This window comes from Boleophthalmus pectinirostris, unplaced genomic scaffold (genome assembly GCF_026225935.1).
Source record: "Boleophthalmus pectinirostris isolate CB_2022bp ecotype Guang Dong unplaced genomic scaffold, ASM2622593v1 HiC_scaffold_12, whole genome shotgun sequence".
Lineage (NCBI taxonomy): Eukaryota > Metazoa > Chordata > Actinopteri > Gobiiformes > Gobiidae > Boleophthalmus > Boleophthalmus pectinirostris.
The window spans coordinates 22994668-23009391 of NW_026571018.1; the positions used below are offsets into that span (position 1 = coordinate 22994668).

At 39.0% G+C, this 14724-nt stretch overlaps 2 protein-coding genes across 3 annotated transcripts; one reads left to right on the top strand and one right to left on the bottom strand.

The window, feature by feature from the left end:
- The first annotated feature begins 17 nt into the window (after positions 1 to 17).
- LOC110158469 (forkhead box protein O1-A-like) lies at positions 18 to 10778 on the top strand. The gene is made up of 3 exons (XM_020922969.2): positions 18 to 1045; positions 8436 to 8627; positions 9098 to 10778. The coding sequence occupies exons 1-3, from the start codon at positions 467 to 469 to the stop codon at positions 10130 to 10132; spliced, it is 1806 nt and encodes a 601-aa protein (XP_020778628.2). The 5' UTR covers positions 18 to 466; the 3' UTR covers positions 10133 to 10778.
- Positions 10779 to 11911: 1133 nt separating this feature from the next.
- Positions 11912 to 13244, bottom strand: si:ch211-215c18.3 (uncharacterized). Of its 2 annotated transcripts, XM_055148834.1 has the most exons (4): positions 13183 to 13244; positions 12746 to 12934; positions 12197 to 12544; positions 11912 to 12129 (listed from the first exon to the last, which is right to left on the bottom strand). In XM_055148834.1, the coding sequence occupies exons 2-4, from the start codon at positions 12834 to 12836 to the stop codon at positions 12029 to 12031; spliced, it is 540 nt and encodes a 179-aa protein (XP_055004809.1). In that variant the 5' UTR covers positions 12837 to 12934; positions 13183 to 13244; the 3' UTR covers positions 11912 to 12028. The 2 variants fall into 2 exon arrangements, with proteins under 2 accessions (XP_055004809.1, XP_055004808.1); XM_055148833.1 differs by lacking the exon at positions 13183 to 13244 and having other exon boundaries at positions 12746 to 13034.
- Positions 13245 to 14724: the final 1480 nt, after the last annotated feature.

A 14724-nucleotide genomic window follows, 5' to 3' on the forward strand; every position in this document is an offset into this window, starting at 1 on the left:
TTTTTTTTGTCTGTTTGAAGAGATACAAGGTACAATTTATGTGAAGCAATTTCAAATAATTTGTGGTTTACCTGGATTAACAGGGAAATAGTACATAAAACTAAATCTAGCCTAAATTCCCAAATAAATTATTGTCAGCAGTTCAGTTAAAGCCATTCAAACAATAAAAAAAAACAACACATTGTTTTTCGCGGCTAAAATAAATTATTATTTAATAGGAAAATGGTAATGTGCCTAATTGAATAGTTGTGTACTCAGAAGTCGTACTCAGTAATCAGGCAGTGAAGGCACCCACAGACTCTTGACAAAGCGCTAGAGTTGAAGGATGATGTGAACTTGTGGTAGAGTTCAGAGCCAGCGTTGCATGACAGCTTTTTAGTTCAGTGTAGAGCAGAACTGGACTCAACACTGTTTATTCAGTGTTTAATAATACCAGCAGTTTAGTTTTTCTTTAGCATGTGTTGATATGGCTGAAGGACCACCAGGACCCTCTCACTCTGTAGAAATAGACGCAGACTTCGAGCCTCTTTCTCGCCCACGGTCTTGCACCTGGCCATTGCGCAGACCGGAGCAACTCGACCCTGGAAACTCCAATACGTCTTCCCCGGGGCCATCTCTGCATCAGGAGCCGGCGGGAAACGGCGAGTACATCAGTAACCTCGCTTTATTAGAAGAAGACTATGGCGAATACACTGAGCAGAAATCACCTGTGCCCTGCCGTGAATACCAGGGGAGTCGCATCCTTCATCATCACCACCATCCACCTCCTCCACAGCAGCAGCTATTGGGCCCACACGTACCGGCACAGCAACAGGTGCCTGCTCCCGGAGCTCCTCTGGGTGCCTCCTGCAGCATCAGTCAGAGGAAAGGTAGTTCGTCCCGACGTAATGCCTGGGGGAATATGTCCTACGCTGACCTGATCACCAAGGCCATAGAGAGCTCACCTGAGAAGAGACTGACGCTGTCGCAGATTTACGACTGGATGGTCAAAAGTGTGCCCTACTTCAATGACAAAGGGGACAGCAATAGCTCAGCAGGTTGGAAGGTGAGTGCACACACCCCATTCTAATAACAAACGAGTGCCGAGAGAATTAAACTGAGTTTGGCTCAAAGTACTTAAGTACTTTATGTGTTATTATTTAGCAGAGAATGTTTTTTTTCTCCCAAAACCCTAAAATAGGCCCATTACAAATAACGAACGTACTAAATGTATTTTCTTATCCTAGTTGTATTAATGGTGAATGCACCATGCAGTTACTCGTGTAAAACATTACTTGCCTCTTGCCTTTTTTTCTGTTCTCAGGTAATGCTCTTCACTCTTCTGCTTTGCTAAATTATTGCTTTGCCTATATGTAATGCACATACATAAGACATAAACTACAGAGTAAGCTTTAGATCAGCCATACCCTCCTCATTGTCAGTGAGCACAGAGCATAACGTCAAACATCCTTCATTCCTGAGCCGTGTGCTCATATCTTTGTCCCTGTCTTCAGTTTCCTCTGCGGATGCCACAGTCAGAAGAATCTGCTCTTGAGTCCCATCACTTCCTCTTTGACCCTTCAGGCCTTTACTGCAGGGCTTTGTCTAAGAAAAAAATCCGTTTACACAAGTTCCAAGGGGTTTCAAGTAACATATTTGGTTTACTGGACCATGTATTCTTTATGTAAGTCTATGATTTTGGTTATGAATACCTACCACATTATAAAGGAAAATTTAGTCATTAGTGAGATGACAAATCTTTTTTGCTGAATTTAATGAGCAAACATCAAATCAACTGATGTTTTTTTTTTTTTTTTATCAGTGCTGGCATGCTCCGTGGTCTTTTGAACCCTCTTAAAGTTATTTTTACTCTTTCCTGTTAAAAAACATCACAGTCGCTCCACAATGAACTATGATGCATTTCCTGCTCTGTGGATGGAAAACAGTGCCATGAGTTAACACACTCCACCCTTTGCTCACCAGGGTCGGCCTTGGAGAACCAACAGGCAAAAGAATGTTTTGTTCCAAAGATTGTTTTATACCCACAGTGCTTGGGTAAATATTGCTTAATAGAATTTATACTGTATTATGTTTAAGGTGCCACATCCTTAGTTGACTTGACAGAGAGCACTGAGAGCAAGAACCTGATGGTGGGAGGAGGTAGATGACTTTGAACCTTTGTGATTACAAACTCCACCTTAGAAACGGGCAATGGGCGAAGGGTGGGACCAGGGCACTTTTCCTGTGTCTGTCACTCTGTGGCATGAGAAAAGTTCTTTAGGATGTTTTTGAAGGTTTAACATCTTAGATCTTAGAAGTGTTGGCTTAAGAGACCTGTCCCAATGGGAGGAGCAGGTCCCCAAGGAACTGATGTTCTGTTAGCAGTTAACTGGATAATGTTAAAATAGCCAATTTAGTGTTTTTTGACACTTTCCATAGTGCAGCAATGGCATGCTCAATGCATTGCATTAGAAATTGCACTTATGATGCATTTCTTTTGTTGCTCAACAGGTCTAGTCGAACAATCACATGAATACACAATATTTGCAAATGTCACAGTGAGCAATGAGCTCATGCTGTATGTACTTAGAATATATGCCATGTAATGTTTATGTAATCATTAACATTAAGTGTTTCATTCTAATATTTATTGTTTGCAGCTAATTTTTATGACATGGTTTATTTAAAAAATAAATAAATAAATAAAAAGTTAATTGGGATCATCTGGTTTCAGGGTTATTGCAGCATGGCGTAGTTTCTGCTGAAATATATTGCACCTCAAAAAGTGTTATTGTCATAACTGCTAGCCTAATTGTATTGAGTTTAATTCTGATTTCCATGTTTTCCATGTTCCATATGTATTTTATTTAAACCTAGAAATATATTTTTAAGGTTTATGCTTGAGTATAAGTTCTGTCTATGTAATACCACTGTGAACCCTGTTTGGGGACACTGGCCTATAAAAGATGATGTACTTAAAGAAAGAAAGAAGAAAGAAACGGATAACTGACAGCTATTTGTCTGGGGATCACAAGGTTAAAGAGGGAGGTCTGAACTTAAGAGGCCCATGGGAGATTGAAGTAACCCCATGAAGAAAGGGAGGCTCTGGGCAGGGGCTTTCTGAACAGAGCATGTCCTAAGGGGAGCAGGGGCATAGTCAGCTGACCGGCGGACAGGCTGTGTACAGTCTGCATACATGTGTGAGCCACTGGAATCTGTGGCATGTGGCTCAATGCATTGTTCTCTAGACTCAGTAGTAATAACCCCCCATGAATGTTCACAAAGACATGATCAGGCAGACCTCAAAACGATTATACAAAACATCAGAGTTAGGTAATGAATGTCTGGTGGGTAACAAAATGTGATATATTACTAACAAAAAATATATAGAAACCACTCTTTGCCCCTGATACAATGAGTCTATAGCAGGATAATGCCTTTTCTAAATAACAAATAGAAAACCAAATGAAACACTTTGGTTAGTACTAGAGAATCTAAAATGATGATAATGATCTATAGACGTTACTTATTCTGCCTTCTACATTTCTAATCTTACTATGCTACAAAAAATAACAAAATATTCTCCATTAGTGCATAGAATGTAGACACATGACAAATGTTAGGCCCCCAAAATGATTGTTTCAGCTTTAATTAGTAGGTAGTAATTATCATGAGTGACAGTCCTGGTCCGTGCTTAACATCAAATTCTGTATAGTTTGGTCTGTTTGAGATTATAGTTAAGGTTAGATTCAGTCTCCAGGACATTAATGTAAGTCTATGTAATTTCAATGCAAAATGCAACCTATTCCTCGCAAATATTTATCAAATGCCAGTATCTGAAAACACCCCAACTCTAGTCTTCATGAGGGTCCCTTGTAGAACTAGGTCACCACCACTCAGAGGCTGTGTGTTAATTCAAATCCTCTCAATAGATCTTGTCATTTTAGCACCTCAGATCTTACTCATCCTGAGTCTGATGCAGGAGGCGGAGGGGGAGCACCGCACGCAGGAAGACACTGGCAGGAAGTGGCTTGTCCTTTTACTGTAATCTCAGCAGGCTCATATGTAGTTCACTATATAACAACGAATCTGCACTTACAGCAAACACTTTTGTCCAATTGACAGAATTCAAAATTTCTTTTTCTTTTGGATCCTAACTGGACCGCTGAGGGATTACACAGACACAACAAAGTTCAACTATCATCATGGATTTTGAAGTCCTGCATAGTCTTTATTTTTTTTTTTATTTTTAGGTGTATTTATTTAGCTGATTTATTTTGTATTAATAATTGTGACTGACATTCATACAAGTTACAAAATAATCACTATATGAGAACTGTGTTAGCTTTTACTTTTGGTAGGGGTGCTCCCATTGGTACATGGAATGACATAAGGAGTACACAAGGAAAGTTCCTATGAAAAGATTTCTTATTACGACCTCCCAGACCTGCGTAATGTTTTAAATGTGATTCTTTAATGCATTATATGTGTGGCATCAACAGACATTTTTGTCAAGTGTGCCAGAGGGAAATGCAACTGGTCATCAAAGTCTGAAGAAGTACACAACTTTGACTAAATGTTTGGGAACCGCTGTTTGACATTATACAGTAGGCCGGTCTGTTTTTCTGTGCTATTGTTAAAACATCCTTTGACCAAGTACTACATGAAATAGCCATCCAATAAGCACAACACAGAGCTGACCTCGAAGAAGTCGCTTACAGTGCAAGAGATAAGCATACTTCCTTATTTTATACCATGGCCCATTTGACGGATGACCAATTGTTCTACTTGGCATCACATTGACATTAGAAGTGATGTGGAAGCTGGAAGCAGTTGAATGTATTTTTCTTGGTTTTTGTCTTGCTGGTTTAAATGGCAGCTGCTTTACACTGTGTCTCAGGGGGACAGTACAGTTTGGTGTTTGTGTCTTGTACCATTGGACCATGTACAAATTGTTGTGGACCACTTTCTCTGTTGGCTGCACCTGTCCCCTCCTCTGGCCCTTGTTTGTTTACTTACTTTGTGACCGTTACAGCCAGCCTCATGCTTCACTAACTAACAACCAGCAGCTGTGACACTGATTGTTTTGTAGTGTAGGAGGAGGAGTTTGCCAGTGTCTCTTTGCAGTAGGGTCGCAGCAATTAATCATAATAATCATGACTAGTCGTCTATTAAAATATTCATCATATTTTGATAATTGTAATCATTGTCTTGACTATACAGAGTCTAAAATACAGGCCAAAAGACATACAGCAAAGACAGTGGCGCTATTAAATTCAAATGTCAAAAGTATCAGTATCAAATCTCATTTTGGATTTTCATCAATAAAAGTATTCACTATCTAGCTAGAAGCTTTCAGTTTTTAAAAAAGTAAAAGAAAAATCTCATTGTACAATAGGAAAAGGACATTTGACTAGTCAAGAAAAAGTATTGTGACTGCTAGTCGACGGCTAAAACAATTAGTTGGGGCCCTACTTTGCAGATAGAAAATCTTCCTACAGCTCTTACGTAAAGTCGTGAGAATTTTTCAGATCAATAAAAACAAATTAAGTGTATTTTACAAAGTTGCTGAAACTGTGAAAACCTTCAATGGCCTTCATGTTTTCCTCTGGAGGTGGCACCACTCACAGTCACCACAATGCATTTGGGAAGTTGAGCTTCAATGAGAGACTTTATTAAAGCCTGACTGTGTCTGAAGTAGCGATGTGTGCAAGGGGCACCTCCTGCATTACTGAGGCCGGGTGCCTTTTGTTCCCTTTGGGCTGAGGTGTGGTCTGTCTCAGACAAGGATTATCTCAGGCCAGTCCCAGGCCGCTGATCTATTGTGGTCCATAATCAAAGGATATATATACATTTGCATATTTTAAATCTCATTATAATAAAGGTTATAGAGCTCAAGTTTGGATTTCTGATTTTTCTCCGCAAGTCACCTGACAATTATTAACATAAAAATTCAAAAGAATATTTTAAATATTTGGCATTTTTCTGCTTGCCAAAACTCATGTGCAGGATATCCTCTCATTGTTGAAGCTTCTGCGGTAGCACATAATCCTATACTTGTCAACCATTTCTACCCTATTATACGTGTGTAGTTTTCTGAGTACAAAGTGAGTATTCTCCATGTAGTGAACTCATTGACCCTCCTTACTGTGGCCCTGCCTATGCATGTGTCGAACCCTGTAACCTCCCCCTGTTCTCATACATACAGAGACGTCCACATGCTCTCAGAAGATCAGGCTTCACTGTCTGCGCTCAACACAATGAGGAGCGCTACTCATTCAAGCTAATGGATGTTGTAAAGTTTATAGTGAGTTGTAATAACATCATTTAATCTGTATACAAATGAATATGATCATTTCCAAAAAGAAATTGTGCCTTTTGATTATACCCGTGCTGCATACTGTACACAGAGCAGCAGAAGTCAAAGCACAAGGTTACTTCAGAAGGGGCATCTCTTCAAAGCATTACTGTATTTTAGAGGAATAAATGATGAAGATGTTATGTGAACATTAAAAGTGCACTATGTAATATTTACAAATGAACTGGTAAAAAATATATCTGTATTTTTGTCTGTATGGTCAAATGTCAGAAAGAAACTTCCCAACTCAGTTTACAGATTAATATGAACCAGTTATAATTCTATTTGAGGATGGAAGCCTGATGTCTTTACAGCAACTGCAATGAGAGTGTTGTCTCACGAGCCAAGATTATTCTACAATTGAGATTTATCTAAGTAAATCTATAGATTTGAGTGTATTTGCAAGTTCCATTTTCAAACACAGAATACTTTTTTACATCTGTGATCAAAATATCAATTACTACCAAATACAATACATATTTATAAAATAACATTCTTATTGTTGAAGTTGGTTCTTCCTCCATGAGGACACAGTGCACCTTTAAGTTAAAAACACTAAGAACTACTAGAATATGAACACGCCTATTATGTGTTATGATGTTTTTAAAAAGGAGCGTCCCTATTCCCGACTGAATATGTGGTTAGGGACATCTGGCTTCACTAACTATGGGCTCTCGACGGGGATTTCCACGACACCAGTATACTGTATCTTGTGGTCTGATCATACCCAGCATGCACTTGTCTGATTATGGCCATGGGCTATGTATGTGCTGTAAGAGTGTCTTTCTTCACCTCTCAACCAATCTGTGTTTTTCTTCCTGTGAATTCGACCACAGCAGGCGCCCCCATGTCCATTTTAGATTGGAAAACATGGCGTAGGAAAAATGGACTGAATACAGATTGAGTTGTACAGTTGTTAGTTTAGACCAATACAAACATTTACTTTTTAGGGGTTAACCAAAATGTTCAGTCCAGTTTTAATGTAAGCAAAGGTTAGGTGTATGAAAATGATATCAACAAAATCACAATATTAGAAGCCATAATTAGTGCCACATGCCTTCCAATGATTATTAATACATAAGTAACACAAACCACCATATGAATTAAGAAATGTAAGATTTACATAAATAACACAATCACAAATAAATTTATATATTTATTTAATATACTTACTCTAAGGTTTGTGATGTTGGCATCATTCCATACTCTAAAAATCCTATGATGTTAATTGCTGTTACCATCTATGAGCTTAAATAGAGTCCATCCCTCCATGTCTCATCCACATACACATTTGCTGTATTAGGTCAGGGGCCATACTGAAAAATGGCTTCTTGTTTTGGTGTCTCTTTATTAAACCCACTGAACCCATTTTCTAGTAAAATTATTAGAGTAAGGCACATGACTACTGATGTTAGGGATTTGTTTTTATCTAGATGTTTTGCCTTAACTTTGGTTGGCTCACATGGGCTTATCTTTTCACTAATATTTATTTAGTGCAAATGACACCTCAGATCTCATATATCGGCTCAGTCCAACCTGCGTCAATGGTGAGCGCAGAGGGGGAGTGGAAAAGCTTTGCTAGACAAAATATTATGAGAGAAGGATATCGACATGCGCAGACATCCTGTTCATCTGTTGCCTTCACTCGCTAATACAATGTGAAAAATTACCACTTTAAGTATACTAATCATACAGATAACATGGTAGTTTCTTTGAACCCAGAAGTATTATTCAAACTTGTAAAAATAGAAGGCGTCACATGTGTGGATGGGCTTTGAGTCTGAAAACATGCAAGGATATGAGACAAAAATCACAAAGTTTCCCAAAACAAAAAACAAATACAAATGGCTTTAAAAAAAAAATTAAAAATAAAATAAATAAATAAATAAATAAACCCTTGAGCATCAACAGTAGAAGTAAACTCAAAATTCTACCTCAAGCTTAATGATATAGTAATTTAATTGACAATTAGAAACGACTGAATCATGTTTTCCATTAAAATATGAAAATATGATTAATTTTCCTAGTAAACATCAATAGCTCCTAAACAATAATATATCTGCTCACTAAATCACTTTTTAAAAATTTTGCTTGGCAGAACTCCATCAGACACAACCTGTCTCTGCACAGTCGCTTTGTGCGTATTCAGAATGAGGGCACAGGGAAGAGCTCCTGGTGGATGCTGAATCCTGAAGGAGGAAAAAATGGGAAGTCACCGCGACGCAGAGCTGCCTCCATGGACAACAACAGCAAGTTCTCCAAGAGCCGGGGACGTGCCACCAAGAAGAAGGTGTTACCTAGACTCATATAATAACCTCTTAATATAAGGTCAATGTAGACAGCTCTCTCAGAGTATATTAGCAGGTTTTGGTAGGAGAAGCAGTATTTTTCATCTACGAATTAGATGTTTATGCAATGAGTAACATTTGAAATGACTCAAATGTTATATGTATAGCAGTAGTATAGTTGTAGATCTTAAGATGAGACCATTGGTTTGTGTCTTACAAATTTTATTGATCCACAAGGGAAATTACTTGTACACAGTAGCTCACACATCACAATATATTATAATAACAAAGAGTAAAAAATATGACTGGTAATTATAAACTCTAAATAAGTAGCAAAAAAGATTACAAATGTTTACTTCTGCTTAAGTAATCCACAGTTTTAGCTACATACTAATGATTTAAAACAAATAGTTGATCATTAAAAAGTAATTTTCCCATAGATATTTCTGTTTAACATGGTTGTGCCTTTCAGATCGCAGTAGCTGACTTGGTTGACAGCAGTTCCCATAGCCCATCTCCTCAGTACTCCCACTGGCTCGGAAGCCCACACTCTCAGAGCAATGAAGACCAGGACTCCTGGAGCACCTTTAGGACCCGAACCAGCTCTGATGCCAGCACCCTCAGTGGCCGCAGGTCTCCTTTCCCCTCTGAGCAGGACGAGGTGGGTGAGCCAGACATACACATGGGATACTCTGTGGGGCCCAAGTTAACCTCTCCTCTACCCAGACTGTCTGAGATGACAGGGTCCATAGCTCAAAGAGGATCAGAAAATACCATGGACAATCTCCTGGACAACCTCAACCTCATGTCACCCCAAAATTCCCAACTGGCATGTGACACAACACATACTTCAAATGGTGTCATGCATCAGAATAGCCCATTCAATTCCTCCCACCATAAGAGCATGTACAACCAGGTGAAGATGACCCCACTGCTCCCTGTGCGCATGCAGGCGACAAAGGCCAGTTTTGGGCTTTACGAGAACAGCTATAACTGCGCCTCTGTCCCTAAAGACCTACTACCATCAGATGGAGAAGCCACAAGGGGTTCTCTAATGAGGACTGACTGCCTGTTGCCCTCCTACAATAGCCAAAGTCATATAAGTCCACGCAATGAGGTTAAAGTGCCAGTTCCACAATCTCACCAAAGCCCTCTGCCCTCACGAGAATTGAATAGCTGCAATATGATACCACTCACGAGTTTGACTAGTCGCCCAGGGGCCCCTCCTCGACTGTCCCACACAACACACAGTAATCATTTTATGGTCTCTAGTAATAGTAATCGCTACACTGAGCTAACTTTAGTGCACCCTCGTGGATATCACCAGGAGAGGCTGCCCAGTGACCTTGATAACATGTCCTTAGAGAGGTTTGAGTGTGATATGGAGTCAGTACTACATGATACACTGATGGATGGGGGAGCGCTGGATTTTAACTTTGAACCAGCAGGAGCACAGGTCTTTCTGCCCAGAGGGAAAAGCACCTCACATAGCTGGGTGTCCAGCTAAGGCTTACTGTGAACTAGTGTCTTATAATTTCCAATGAGAAAGTATAGAAATCCACTGCTATATCCAGTAGCATAGTGCCTTCCTATATTCAAGACAAGATAGTTTTACAGTTTCACATGCAAAAACAACATCCTCCACCATATATGGCAAGACATTATGACAAGTTCAAGTTAATGAAATTTTAGTTTAAATATAATAATGTCCACAGTCTTTGTACATGGAATTACTAGTTAAGGTTTTACCAAAGTCAAACTCTCTTCAGTATTTGTAGAATAAGTATGTGTACAGTTATATGACTTGTAAATACTCTTTTTATCGATCTTTTGTATATGAAAGTTTGTTAGAGCAAACATTTTGGATTTATGTATTGTACTGTGTGCTTTAGCCATAATGAATTGTTTACATAGGTTTGTTCAAAGTGCCTATAAATATTTAAACACATACCTCAATGTTGTACCTCTGAAATGCTGAGAGGGACAAGGATTGTTCAGCCATGATGGATTTAATATCTGCAGTGTTGTAATCATATCATATAATCGTTTATGTTTCTGTACTATATGTTTAGTTCATAATGAATGTTATGTGAATTGTGATTTGTAAATAATACTTAAATATTAAAACAAGGCTATCAGCCAGATTAAGTCCATGCACGTGGGTTTATCGGTAAACTAGTGCCTTTTTAGTTTTTCATAATCCAACAGATGTTGAGTCATACAGAATTCTATTTGGCCACTCTATTATCAGCTTCTCAGAACAAGAGCTCCATCTTCTGGACAAACATGATAACGTCTGCCTTTTACAAATGACAAACGGGTCTTCGTCATTAATTGCATGAGCAACTATTTATTTTAACCCTATAGTTTGGTGGCTATAGCATTTAGAACACAGTTTGTCTTTATAACATATTTTCCCAAAAAATTTCAAATATAGACTTTATTGCAGGTTACAGTGCAAACTATAAAGTGCAGAGCAGCATAGAACATAAACATTGACATAATGGATACACTGGTAAAGCAAGACAGTTCAAGGTTGAATTCCCCAAACAGAAGGAGCTTTTTTCTTTTTTTTTTTTTTTTATCAAGTGAAGTCTGACTGTTCTCCCTGTGTCTGCATGGGTTTCCTCTGAGTGCCCCACCACCTCCACACAAAAAACATGTACAAATGGTCTCATCTGAGATTCTGAATCTCAGTGGAACATTTTTGATTACATAAAGTTGAAACACAAACAACACAATAAGTTTAACGGATAAGAAGCATGTCTATTTTAATTCTAGAAATTGTGTTCAAGTGCATTTCCACACAGTATTTGTGCAAATTCATTCCCTATCACACTGGCTGAGCTGGAGCATGATACTTTTGTATCTGCTCATCAAATCAGTTACACGGGCTTTCATCTGAATAGTGTTTTTAGAACTAAAAAAATATAACAAATCATTCTTCACTGGATAAGACTGGATTTTACTCTCATGTATATGATACAGAAAAGAAATGCAAAGTATAGGCCTATATTCAAAGGCAGTGTTATAGCATATATTGTCTGTTATAAGCTTTAGCACCCACCCAAATGTCACAGTCTACAGTGGTACATGTGTGGGCATTGAACCTTAAAGAAAAGGCTATCCAAAAATGCAAGTATTTTTAAATATGTATATATATATATATATATATATATATATATATATATATATATATATATATATATATATATATATATATATATATATATTTAAGGACATTGCCATTAAGCAGAGCAATTCTTGATTTGACCTTTATATTCTGATTTAGAACTCCTGCTGCAGGTTTAGATCTGTTGTTTGAAATTTTTGTCATTATTTTAGAATACCAAAACAAAAGTAAATTCCCCAAATTTATCCATTGAAAAATGTGTAATTAACTTTATTGATCCAACGGGCATAAAAGCAAAGGAAGCAACAATACTAGCAATATTATCCATGGAGCAGATTTTACACTCAATGCAGAGCAGATTGGAAGAATTCCTGTAAATAAAGAATATAATATTAGTGTTGGGGATGATAAGGTCTTTTTGGTGTGGTATGTACTCACTGTGATGCACAGCCATACTGTTCTCCTTCCAGCTGTTGCCCTGGTACACCCTGCAGGTGTAAGTCTTAGGGGTCTCGTCTGCCATTGGGGCCCAGGTAAGACGGCACAGGTTGGGGTAGACTAGGCTCACGTTGCTCCTCCTGCGGTCCTCTACATTCACATAAATGACCTGATTTGGGACAGTGGTACCCACTAGCCGACTGTCTTGTCTGTACTCACAATAGGGGCCAGGAATCTGATAGGTGGGAGGAAACTCACAGTCCACCCTCACATTACGCTCCAAATATGTCAAACAGGGGAACATCTGAGGACCACGAGGGGAGAACAGGAATGTGGACACTGAGCTCACTGTCAACAAAGAACAGATGAGCACATGTTTATTAGCTATGGCTACATCATAATCCACATCAGCATTATGAAATATATAAGAATGAATTATCTCAAATCACAGAAATAGAATGTAAGCCCAGCTCCATGTCACCATACAATAGCACCCTAACACTGTGCCCACTATTGAGGAGCTTATAGACTAAACTGAGAGATACATACTGTGGGTCTGGGTCTGATGTGTGATATGGACGCTCCCCAAAAGGAGGCAGGCTGCGGAGAACAGGTGCAGCTCCATGGCGACGAGCATCATCGGATCAGAGGCGCGCGCTTCGACCTAACGGAGTTCACCACGGGACAGCAAGTTACCACTCCACCATCGACAGCAATCAGCGCGTGCAAACATGAAACCTGCAAACCACGCAACATAGAGTGACAGAAAACAGTGCAGTACAGGGCAGGCCTGGATGTGTGGTCCAGTCTGCTGCAGCCTGCGGATGACTACGCCCCTGCAGTGACTTTGCACTGCGGTAACTGACGACCTAGACATATGTGCGCGTTTAGTGCAGATGACAATGGTGGATCTGGGGCGTCCTCTGTCTACATGGAAGTTTAAATGTCTGATAATAGGCTACATCCTGTAGTCAAGTATATCTTACCTGTTATAAATCCCAGTCCAGTTAGTTAAGGCACGGATTGGAGCAGAGCCCCTCCAATATACTTCCGCACAGAGCAGGCTGTAGACTGCAACTCCCCCCAAAACGCACGCTCACATAGCCGTCATTTTCCACCGCTCAAGAGGTTAATGAGGAAGGATTTTTCAAAAATGTTGTTCCTAAAGACACGTCAAAATTTAGCTAAAGTTAACTCCCCACTTAATTTTGGACAGTCTTCAATTAGGCTAATTGTTGAATTACTAAGAACATTGTTGAAAGACTAAGAACAGGACTACTTTTAAGAATGCGTTTACTCCGGTTAAGACCACTAATCACTAGACGCTCTAAACTACATACTTCTCAAGGATTTGGGAAACCAAATTAACTTTCTTTTGGAGAAGAGCAAGAGCCCCCTCTAGAGGGCAAAATCAAGAACTACATCACACACAAACTACCCAAATAAAGAAATCAATGCTTTTGGTGACATGTAAGGACCAATGCAGAGGCGCTTGGAGGAAGGGTGGCTGTATGCAGTGTACAGCAATTCTGGTTCTGACACTTATGTTGACTCAACACAATGAAACCCCCTGCATTTACTTCAATTATTAGACTGCTTGATTCATCTCATACTTTTGCACCTGAAAAGATACTATTATAACCAAATACACTGATAACAATGTTCATGAAAAAGCAGTTCTCCATATAGAGAGCATATGACCTTCACAGACTGTAGCAGCAGGCAGCACAGAGCAGTGGTGGTCTGGAGTGAAGGGGGTCGCTGTGGCTTCTCTGCAGTGGATCAGCAGCAGCCTCCAGCAGAGCAGCAGCAGGATGCAGAGCTGATTTTGGCACTGATCATGGTTCCTGTCTTAGTGATATCCATAAACATTTCAAATTGGATTAAATTTGATTTAAACAGTTGACTGATGATGTATATTTAAAGTGCAGTTTCTATAGTGCCATCCTGCAGTGTGTTAGACCCCTGAGACTGCTCCTGTAGTTCAGCAGCTGTCCGGGAAGGACCTTGAGAAAATAAATGAGCTCTGGGGATAAGAGAATAAGGTAAAATACAGTACAGACATCGTCATGTAGTGTAGTATAAAATGTATGCAACTTTTCACTCTAAATCAATCATTATTCATTCTTTTTGGTTTCAGTATGTGACTTTCTTTTAGTACTTTTAAAGGTAATATCTCCTGTGTGCTTTAGTTGTAGTAGAACTCTTAAAGTATCCGAGAGTAATGAAAGTAGTTTTGCCATTCACTAAAGCTAAATGATTGTTTGGTTTAGTTTTGTTATGAGATGCTTTGTAAAGTATATTTTCTTGAATCAAAGCTCCCATGATCTGATCAGAAGAATGAATTAACAGTGATTGAAGGTGAGATAATTACATATTCAGATACTGCAAAGTATCTAACATGCTGACTTAACAAACATTTGACTGCTCTTTTAGTGCTGACTTTTGTTTCTAAAACCACAATAACAACAAAAAATATGCTCTTCTCTGTCATTAAATTTCACTTTGTTCACTATGTTCTGTCCAAG